Here is an 11066-nt window from a genome sequence, read left to right as displayed (position 1 = left end):
TCTTGCTTATCTTTAACCAAAAGAAAAGAAAAGAAGATGAAGAAAGAGTCATTCAAAGTGTGTTTCTGTTGTGTAAGAAGCTTTAAGGTGAAATCAAGTGAGCCACCAGAAGAAATCAAGAACCTTTTCCATGAGTACTCCAAAGACGAAAGGATGTCTGCTGATGAGTTGCTCAGATTCGTTATCCAAGTTCAAGGAGAGAAACACGCTGACATAAGCCACGTCAAGGATATATTCCACTTGCTCAAACATCACGGTGTTTTCCATCCTCGTGGGCTTCATCTTGAAGGCTTCTACCGTTATCTCCTTAGTGATTTTAACTCTCCATTGCCTCCGGCCCGCGAGGTACTATAAATTATTTATGATATAAGTAAGCTGTTTACTTTGAGAGTTATAAAATTTTTTTTTTATGGGATTCAATTTGGGTTTTCAGGTTTGGCAAGATATGAATCTGCCATTGTCGCATTATTTCTTGTACACGGGACATAACTCTTACTTGACTGGGAATCAGCTGAACAGTGATAGCAGCATAGTTCCGATTGTTGAAGCTCTCAGAAAAGGAGTTCGTGTCATTGAGCTTGATTTATGGCCTAGCTCTTCTGGAAAAGAAGCTGAAGTTCGTCACGGCGGGTTTGAATCTCACCAATTCTAAACCCTTCTTGAATTATCACTCAGTACTTTAGGTATTTTTCTTGATTTGTTTTTGTTTCTTCTAATGGTTTCAGAACGTTAACGAGTGTTGAAGATCTGCAGAAATGTCTTGACGCTGTTAAGGAGAACGCGTTTGTAGTGTCTGATTATCCTGTTGTGCTTACCTTAGAGGACCATTTGCCTCCAAATCTTCAGAAGAAAGTCGCTAAGGTAAGATTCTGATAAATTCATTGAATCTTGTTCAGAAGTACACTGAGTTTGATTGATTAATGGTGAAAATGTTTGTAGATGGTGTGTAAGACATTTGGAGAATCATTGTTTCAATGTACCGACGAATATGTAGAGCGTTTCCCTTCACCAGAATCACTCAAGAAAAAGATTTTGATCTCAACAAAGCCACCTAAAGAGTATCTTCAGACCCAAGTCTCTCAAGGTTCAACAACTGATGACTCCGTTAGAGCTAAAGTAAGAAGGCAGAACAAAGTTTTAAGTAACCGTTAGTGTTTCTTGATGTTTTCTAATAGTTTTGTGTTGTGACAGAAAATTGCAGATGCAGAAGAACAGGTTCATGAAGATGATGAGGAGAGTGTTGCAGTCGAATACAAAGACTTAATCTCGATTCACGCTGGGAACCGCAAAGGAGGAATGAAGAACTGCTTGAATGGAGATCCTAAACGAGTCATACGGCTAAGCATGAGCGAGCAGTGGCTTGATACTCTGGCTAAAACCCGTGGACCCGATTTAGTGAAGTTCACGCAGCGGAATCTTCTGCGGATATTTCCCAAGACTACTCGATTCGACTCATCAAACTATGATCCTATCATTGGATGGATTCATGGTGCTCAAATGGTTGCCTTCAATATGCAAGTAATAAGATTTAACACTATCCTCTCTACTATAAGAGCAGAGTCTTTCAATAGTAAACACAAACTATACTTGTTTTGTGTAAATGCAGAGTCATGGGAGGTTTTTGTGGATGATGCAAGGAATGTTTAAAGCCAACGGTGGATGTGGCTATGTGAAAAAGCCTGATGTTTTGCTCACCAATGGTCCTGGAGGTGAAATATTTGACCCTTGTAGTCAAAACCTCCCCATCAAGACAACTCTTAAGGTTTGGTTTGTATTTTCTCAGTTTATGTTTCCATACGTTTCTTGAAGAACAGGAAAACAACTTTAGCTTTTTGTATGTGGTATTGTGGTGTATTGTATGAGTGTAGCTGAAGATCTACACTGGAGAAGGATGGAATATGGATTTTCCTCTACATCACTTTGATCGATACTCTCCTCCCGATTTCTACGCAAAGGCAAGTGTCCCATGCAGACATGGTTTAATAAGATTCTTGTGTTTCACGTCAACTGACATGACTCACATTAAGTTGTTTGTCTTTCAGGTCGGCATCGCAGGGGTTCCTTTGGACACAGCAAGTTACAGAACAGAAGTAGATACAGATGAATGGTTTCCAATTTGGGACAAGGAGTTCGAATTCCCATTGCGTGTTCCTGAGTTAGCGCTTCTGTGTATTACAGTCAAAGACTACGACAGTAACACTCAGAACGATTTCGCTGGCCAGATATGTCTTCCGTTGTCTGAGGTCAGGCCTGGTGTTCGAGCCGTCCGGCTCCATGATCGTGCTGGAGAGGTCTACAAGCATGTGAGACTGCTCATGCGGTTTGTCCTGGAACCTCTTTAGTCGCTTCGTGGATGATGTTCATTTATCACTCGTTTCAATAAGTGTCGGTTACATTTTCATACTAAGCCACACGATAATAAGATATGAAAGAAAAAGAAAAAAAATAATTAACTACTACAAGCAAAATTATACAACATGTTTATGAAAAAAAATATTGTTTAATTATGGGAATTCACACTAACGCAAAATTTCATTATGGCAGAATTCACACTATGATACTAAAGCAAACCTGCTTCATAATGGCAATTATCACTAAAGCAAAATTGTTATATTATAATACCACAACACAATTTTAAAATATTGGTCGTTGAAATATCACTATCAGAATAGTAAAGACTAAAGTAGTAGATGGATCGTCGTCATTGTGGTGCAAATTTACAAAGAGTGTTTTTAATATTTTTAACAAAAGATATAGATGTTGTGGATTGTAATTTGCTCTCTACCGATCTTTTTGAAGATAAATGCTATCCACAACATCTATATTGTTATAAACTAGAAGATTCAAAGGTTGAAATCTCTTATTCTTATTCATAATGTCTCAACGAGGTTACATATATATAGAGTTTAAAGACTTAGACTAAAACCGACTAGGAAAAGGAACAAAGCCGATGGGCCTACGTCCGATGGGCCGTACATGTATGGGCTGTACATGGCCCGGTTATGGAGTCCACCATCCAGTGTTTTACAATACTCCCTCTTGGATGACATAACCGTGCATGTGCAAGGAGAGGATCCCTGTAATGCGCTTGGGGATGCTGCCTCATTAAAACCTTACCAGGAAAACCCAATGGGACAAAACCTTGGTGAAGGAAAAAGAGTACAACACACATTACTCCCCCTGTTCCAAGCATCACTCTAAGTCCTTAAGCCTCCGCATTCCAATCTGGTGCGTGAGCTTCCTGAATGTTGTTGTCGGCAATGATTTGGTGAAGAGATCGGCTGAGTTGTCGCATGACTGAACTTGCACCACTCGAACTTCTCCGGCCTTTTGTAGTTCGTGTGTGAAGAAGAACTTGGGTAGTATGTGCTTCGTCCGATCTCCCTTAATGTAACCTTCCTTGAGCTGTGCGATACATGTCGTATTGTCTTCATAGATTACGGTTGCTTCCTTATAGTCGTCCATGCCACTATCGTTCTGGATGTGTTGCGTCATGGACCGTAACCACACACACTCACGACCGGTTTCATGTATTGCTAGGATCTCCGCGTGGTTTGAGGATGTGGCCACGATGGTCTGCTTCATGGACCGCCATGAGATTGTTGTACCACCGTGCCTGAATACGTACCCAGTTTGAGACCTGGAGTTGTGCGGATCCGATAAGTAACCTGCATCAGCAAAACCAACTAAACCATCTCTGTTATAGTTAGTTTAAAATAAAACAAAGTCCGTTGTTCCTTGTAGGTAACGCAGGACATGGNGTGTAAATGCAGAGTCATGGGAGGTTTTTGTGGATGATGCAAGGAATGTTTAAAGCCAACGGTGGATGTGGCTATGTGAAAAAGCCTGATGTTTTGCTCACCAATGGTCCTGGAGGTGAAATATTTGACCCTTGTAGTCAAAACCTCCCCATCAAGACAACTCTTAAGGTTTGGTTTGTATTTTCTCAGTTTATGTTTCCATACGTTTCTTGAAGAACAGGAAAACAACTTTAGCTTTTTGTATGTGGTATTGTGGTGTATTGTATGAGTGTAGCTGAAGATCTACACTGGAGAAGGATGGAATATGGATTTTCCTCTACATCACTTTGATCGATACTCTCCTCCCGATTTCTACGCAAAGGCAAGTGTCCCATGCAGACATGGTTTAATAAGATTCTTGTGTTTCACGTCAACTGACATGACTCACATTAAGTTGTTTGTCTTTCAGGTCGGCATCGCAGGGGTTCCTTTGGACACAGCAAGTTACAGAACAGAAGTAGATACAGATGAATGGTTTCCAATTTGGGACAAGGAGTTCGAATTCCCATTGCGTGTTCCTGAGTTAGCGCTTCTGTGTATTACAGTCAAAGACTACGACAGTAACACTCAGAACGATTTCGCTGGCCAGATATGTCTTCCGTTGTCTGAGGTCAGGCCTGGTGTTCGAGCCGTCCGGCTCCATGATCGTGCTGGAGAGGTCTACAAGCATGTGAGACTGCTCATGCGGTTTGTCCTGGAACCTCTTTAGTCGCTTCGTGGATGATGTTCATTTATCACTCGTTTCAATAAGTGTCGGTTACATTTTCATACTAAGCCACACGATAATAAGATATGAAAGAAAAAGAAAAAAAATAATTAACTACTACAAGCAAAATTATACAACATGTTTATGAAAAAAAATATTGTTTAATTATGGGAATTCACACTAACGCAAAATTTCATTATGGCAGAATTCACACTATGATACTAAAGCAAACCTGCTTCATAATGGCAATTATCACTAAAGCAAAATTGTTATATATATATATATAATGCCACAACACAATTTTAAAATATTGGTCGTTGAAATATCACTATCAGAATAGTAAAGTAGTAGATGGATCGTCGTCATTGTGGTGCAAATTTACAAAGAGTGTTTTTAATATTTTTAACAAAAGATATAGATGTTGTGGATTGTAATTTGCTCTCTACCGATCTTTTTGAAGATAAATGCTATCCACAACATCTATATTGTTATAAACTAGAAGATTCAAAGGTTGAAATCTCTTATTCTTATTCATAATGTCTCAACGAGGTTACATATATATAGAGTTTAAAGACTTAGACTAAAACCGACTAGGAAAAGGAACAAAGCCGATGGGCCTACGTCCGATGGGCCGTACATGTATGGGCTGTACATGGCCCGGTTATGGAGTCCACCATCCAGTGTTTTACAATACTCCCTCTTGGATGACATAACCGTGCATGTGCAAGGAGAGGATCCCTGTAATGCGCTTGGGGATGCTGCCTCATTAAAACCTTACCAGGAAAACCCAATGGGACAAAACCTTGGTGAAGGAAAAAGAGTACAACACACATTACTCCCCCTGTTCCAAGCATCACTCTAAGTCCTTAAGCCTCCGCATTCCAATCTGGTGCGTGAGCTTCTTGAATGTTGTTGTCGGCAATGATTTGGTGAAGAGATCGGCTGAGTTGTCGCATGACTGCACCTGTATCACACGAACTTCTCCGGCCTTTTGTAGTTCGTGTGTGAAGAAGAACTTGGGTAGTATGTGCTTCGTCCGATCTCCCTTAATGTAACCTTCCTTGAGCTGTGCGATACAGGCCGTATTGTCTTCATAGATTACGGTTGCTTCCTTATTGTCGTCCATGCCACTATCGATCCGGATGTGTTGCGTCATGGACCGTAACCATACACACTCACGACTGGCTTCATGTATTGTTAGGATCTCCGCGTGGTTTGAGGATGTGGCCACGAGGGTCTGCTTCATGGATCGCCATGAGATTGCTGTACCACCGTGCGTGAATACGTACCCGGTTTGAGACCTGGAGTTGTGTGGATCTGATAAGTAACCTGCATCAGCAAAACCAACTAAACCATCTCTGTTATAGTTAGTATAAAATAAACCAAAATCTACTGTCCCTTGTAGGTAACGCAGGACATGTTTAATACCGTTCCAGTGCCTTATAGTCGGACAAGAACTAAATCTTGCTAGGAGGTTCACGGCAAAACATATGTCCGGTCTAGTGTGGCTAGCCAGGAACATTAACGCTCCAATTGCACTGAGGTATGGCACTTCAGGTCCGAGAACTTCTTCATCGGCCTTCTTTGGACCAAATGGATCTTTATCCAAGTCTAAGCTTCTAACAACCATTGGGCTGGTCAATGGGTTAGCTTGGTCCATTTTAAACCTCTTGAGTACCTTTTCTGTATATGCCTTTTGATGCACAAGGATTCCATTATTTATGTACTCAAGCTGTAGCCCCAAACAGAATTTTGTCTTGCCTAGGTCTTTCATTTCAAACTCTTTCTTGAGATATTCTACTGTTTGGGCAATTTCACCAGAAGTTCCAAGGATGTTTAAATCATCCACATAAACTGCTATTATAACAAATCTTTTGTTTGCAAACTTCTTTATAAATAGACATGGACTGATTGGGTCATTCTTATAGCCTTCTTTAGCTAAATACTCACTTAATCGGTTATACCACATTCGACCACTCTGTTTCAGTCCATAAAGGGATTTGTCCAGCCTTATGCAATACTGTTCTCGAGAACTACTCTTATCTTTGAGCTCAAAACCTTCTGGTAATCTCATATAGATTTCATTATCCAGTGGACCATATAAGTATGCGGTTACAACATCCATTAACCGCAAATCCAGTTTTTCTCTAATAGCCAAACTTATTAAGTACCGAAATGTTGTTGCATCCATCACAGGGGAGTATGTCTCCTCATAATCTATGTCTGGTCTTTGAGAGAATCCTTGTGCTACAAGCCGTGCTTTGTATCTCACGATTTCATTCTTCTCATTTCTCTTTCTTACAAAGACCCACTTATGTCCAACTGGTTTAGTTTCAGGTGTTGTCCTTAAGATCGGACCAAACACACTTCTCTTCTTTAAAGAGTTTAACTCCACATCAATGGCTTCTTTCCATTTTAGCCAATCTTTACTTTGAGTGCACTCTAATATAGACATGGGTTCATGATCCTCATTTATTTCAAGTGATACCTTGTATGCAAATATATCATCGATGTCGACATCTTTACGGTTCAGTTAATTCCAGACATTATATAATTTATTGAGATCTCATCATTATCTATACCTTCAGGTCCTTGAGGTTCAGCGTCCCGAACCTCACTTGGTACCTTAGGACTTGCCGCGACCATGTCTGTATTTTCTGTAATTCCCTTAACCTCGGTCTGTTTTGCACCTTTAGTTTTCCGAGGGTTCTTATCTTTGGAATCTAATGGTCTACCTCGTTTTAAACGTGGTTTAGACTCTGTAGCAACTTGATTATTGTGTTCCTTATGAACATCAATACATACTGGTGCATTACAAGCTGGTATGTACGATTTTGTTACTCTCTTTGGGTCAGCAAAAGAATCTGGCAATTGTATAGCTAGCTTTTGCAAATGTATAATTTTCTGGACCTCTGCATCACAGGCTAGAGTCCGAGGATCTTGTCGATTCAAGGATGTTTGATTCCATGTTAATTCTTTAACCAGTTTGCTAGTCTCTCCACCCAACATAGGGAATTCGGATTCTGTAAATTGACAGTCCGCGTATCTGGCCTTAAATAAATCTCCTGTGGTTGGCTCAAGATACTTTATAATGGTGGGAGACTCATATCCAACATATATTCCCATCCTCCTTTGAGGTCCCATCTTAGTTCTCTGTGGTGGAGCAATCGGTATATAAACGGCACAACCGAATGTTTTGAGATGGGATATGTTTGGCTCATGACCCATTAATAGTTGGGATGGTGAATATTTGTGTTCACTAGATGGCCTGATGCGTATAAGTTCTGATGCATGTAAGACTGTGTGTCCCCAAGCCGACACATGGAGCTTCGATCTCATTAACAATGGTCGAGCTATCAATTGTATTCGTTTAATGAATGATTCAGCTAATCCATTTTGTGTATGGACATGTGCCACAGGATGTTCCACACTTACCCCCATGGACATACAGTAATCATTAAACGCTTGGGATGTAAACTCACCAGCATTGTCTAGACGTATAGTCTTAAGTGGAAAATCTGGAAAATGTGCTCTTAATCTTATAATTTGAGCTAACATCCTAGCAAATGCTAGATTCCTTGTGGATAACAAGCAAACGTGTGACCATCTGGTTGATGCATCGATCATAACCATAAAATATCTAAACGTCCCACACGGTGGGTGTATTGGTCCACATATATCACCTTGTATCCTTTCCAGAAAATTTAAAGTCTCTTTATGAACTTTGGCTGGTGATGGCCGTATTATAAGTTTCCCTTGTGCACATGCTACACACGTGAGATTTTTAGGATAACTTTCCTTCCTCTAAGGTTGTGCCCATTTGAACTATCAATTAGTTTACGCATCATGTTCTTTCCCGGATGGCCAAGCCGGTCATGCCATAGAGTGAACTGTTTATTGAACATTTTGTGCTTTGCCAAGTTAGCTTCTATCATGTTCATCTTGGCATGGTATAAACCAGTGGCTAGTGCAGATATAGTCTCAAGGACCTTCTTATGGCCATTCACATTTTCTGTAATGTATAAAAATTCTTTGCTTCCTTCACCCTTTGTTTCAATATGATAACCATTCAAACGAATGTCTTTAAAGCTCAATAAGCTTCTCTTAGAGCTGGGTAAGTACAATGCATCACATAATTCTATATGTGTGCCGTTAGGCAATAATATGTGTGCTTGGTCGTAGCCTTCAATTAAATTTGCTATACCCGCAATTGTACTAACATTGGCATTTTTCAATATGAGGTTTATAAAATATCTTTTGTCTTTCAAAATTGTGTGGCTGGATCCACTGTCCACCACTAGCACACTCATTTCCTCAGCCATTTCTAAAATGACAATAATTTTTATTTTAAACTTTAATAAAATAAGCAAAGAAATATTTAAATAAAATCATTGAAATTAAACCAAAATAATTATCCAATACATAGAATAAAATTAAAGCATGAAAGCATAGAAATTAAACCAAATCCATAACTAAAATTAGTTATCTTCCTTGAAACAATCGGAAGTCTCAAAATCTAGTGAATCATCATTCTCATGGTCGAAGTCTTCTTCACCATCGAGATGCACATAGTTGGCCTCTGGATTCTTCTTCAAAGTCTCTTGATATGCATCAATGAGATGTCTGGGCGTTCTGCAATTCTTAGCACAGTGGTTGGACATACCACATCGGTGATAAACCGATTTAGCCTTGATTTGCGGTTTAAAGGACCCACGGCCCCTAACACCGCGGCCACGACCACCACGGCCGTAACCATCAAAACGGCTTGCCTGGCCCCAACGACCACCACGTCCTCTGCCACCACGGCCACAACCATAGTGTCTTTCTCTGTGAACGTAGTTGGTCTCCTTGGGCTCTTTAGGCTGTTTAGGCTCATTCTGCTTTGCCACATCAACCTTGTGTGCTTCCGGTAATGGGGTTGTACCGGGAGGTCTCATAGCACTATTCATCAACAACAGCTCATTGTTCTGTTCAGTTAGTAGCAAACATGAGATTAAGTCCCCATAGGTTTTGAAACCTTTTTCACGGTGCTGTTGCTGAAGTACTATGTTGTGAGTATTAAAAGTAGACAAAGTCTTCTCTAGCAACTCTTTCTCCGTGACTTCAGTACCACACAACCTAAGGAGTGAGACAATCCTAAAAAGCTCAGAGTTATACTCATCCACGGATTTGTAATCCTGGATCCTTAGGTTCTTCCAGTCGAATTGAGCTTTTGGTAGGAGCACCGTTTGTTGGTGTCCGTATCTGCGTTTAAGCTCTGTCCAAAGGTCAAGAGGATTCTCTATTGTGAGGTACTGGTCTTTGAGACTCTCAGCAAGGTGATGGTGCATGTGTTGAATGGCCTTGTACTTTTTCTTTTCGGTCGGATCGTAATCCTCCTCAATGCATTCAAACAAGTCCTTTGACTTCAAATTTATCTTGGTGTCCAATGCCCACTTCAAGTAGTTGTTTCCAGAGACATCCAAAATAGCATAGTCTAGGTTGTTCAACCTTGCCATTTGCATAAACAGAAATAGACAACCGATTATTAACATGCGGTATTTAAGACCGAACCATGCATTCAAACAATAGGACATGCGGTATTTAAGACCAAACCATGCCATCAATTTAAACTTAGGTCATGCGGTATATAAGACTNTTTAAGACCGAACCATGCCTTGTCTCTCTTAAATTTTCGTGGTTTAACTCCATGCAAACAAGACAACAAAATCAAATAGATTAAGGCATGCAATAATTTCCTTTTTACTAGAATTTCCTTTTCTTAGATAATTTTAGAAATTTTCCTTTTTTTTCTTAACTTAGATAACAACAAAATATTCCCTAAATTTTAGGATAATGATTATAATTAGTTTAGAAGTTATCTAATTTATTTTCTATGCAAACATAGAATAATTCCGATTTTAATGTTTTAGTTTTAGGGTTTGAATTTCTCAAACACCTAAATCGATTTTAATTTAGGATTTTAGGGTTCTTATGCAACCTAAATTTACAGGAAAATTCTATGCCAAATTCGATTAATAATTTCAAGGATGCATGCAATTTTCGGATTTTTAATCTTCCTAGAACAATCAGATTTAACAATCGATTTTAACAGCTTAAGTTCTAGGTTCTTATGCATCAAACAATCAAGCAATAATTTTAAACAATTTCAAACAATCCGATTTCAAGCTTGATATAATGTTGGTGCAATTTAACAAGTAATCTAACAACCCTAAACAATCCGATTTTAAGTTTTAGGAATTAGGGAATTTAAACTTTGTTAGATTGTGTACTTGTAAATTTTATGGTTCAATAGATTTAATGTCCAAGTTCGATCTTATGGTCCATAGAGTTCGATATTACCTTAACACCAAAAGGGGTCTGACTTGATTTGATTTGGGAGCTAAAGACCTCAGATTTCTCTTACGAACCTCGAACTTGGATGGACCACGAACCACGAACAGATCCGCAACAGCCTCCCACGAACAGATCTCGAACCGCTCCTTGTACCGCTCTCGAACCGTACTTACCCCGGAACCACGAATCACGAACCTTGAACAAGTTGTGGATAAAACTTGATC

At 39.6% G+C, this 11066-nt stretch overlaps 2 protein-coding genes across 2 annotated transcripts; both read left to right on the top strand.

Annotated features, from left to right (window-relative positions):
- LOC104726443 (phosphoinositide phospholipase C 1-like) lies at window positions 7–2397 on the top strand. Its single transcript, XM_010445310.2, has 8 exons — window positions 7–345; window positions 434–630; window positions 726–861; window positions 940–1116; window positions 1192–1518; window positions 1607–1762; window positions 1869–1955; window positions 2043–2397. Exons 1-8 carry the CDS (start codon window positions 37–39, stop codon window positions 2340–2342), a joined length of 1689 nt encoding a protein of 562 aa, XP_010443612.1. The 5' UTR covers window positions 7–36; the 3' UTR covers window positions 2343–2397.
- LOC104726442 (phosphoinositide phospholipase C 1-like) lies at window positions 3768–4564 on the top strand. Its single transcript, XM_010445309.2, has 3 exons — window positions 3768–3929; window positions 4036–4122; window positions 4210–4564. Exons 1-3 carry the CDS (start codon window positions 3768–3770, stop codon window positions 4507–4509), a joined length of 549 nt encoding a protein of 182 aa, XP_010443611.1. The 3' UTR covers window positions 4510–4564.

Source organism: Camelina sativa, chromosome 11, assembly GCF_000633955.1.
Source record: "Camelina sativa cultivar DH55 chromosome 11, Cs, whole genome shotgun sequence".
Classification (NCBI taxonomy): domain Eukaryota; kingdom Viridiplantae; phylum Streptophyta; class Magnoliopsida; order Brassicales; family Brassicaceae; genus Camelina; species Camelina sativa.
Note: the sequence above shows the minus strand (reverse complement) of the source record. Positions and strands in the feature narration are given on the sequence as shown.

Bases quoted from the DNA above. Each gene is read 5' to 3' on its own strand.
- LOC104726443 (XM_010445310.2), top strand. From the start codon at position 37: ATGAAGAAAGAGTCATTCAAAGTGTGTTTCTGTTGTGTAAGAAGCTTT. The intron at 346-433 runs GTACTATAAATT...TTGGGTTTTCAG, and splicing joins CATTGCCTCCGGCCCGCGAG to GTTTGGCAAGATATGAATCT. The intron at 1,117-1,191 runs GTAAGAAGGCAG...GTGTTGTGACAG, and splicing joins ATGACTCCGTTAGAGCTAAA to AAAATTGCAGATGCAGAAGA.
- LOC104726442 (XM_010445309.2), top strand. From the start codon at position 3,768: ATGCAGAGTCATGGGAGGTTTTTGTGGATGATGCAAGGAATGTTTAAA. The intron at 3,930-4,035 runs GTTTGGTTTGTA...GTATGAGTGTAG, and splicing joins CCATCAAGACAACTCTTAAG to CTGAAGATCTACACTGGAGA. The intron at 4,123-4,209 runs GCAAGTGTCCCA...TTTGTCTTTCAG, and splicing joins CTCCCGATTTCTACGCAAAG to GTCGGCATCGCAGGGGTTCC.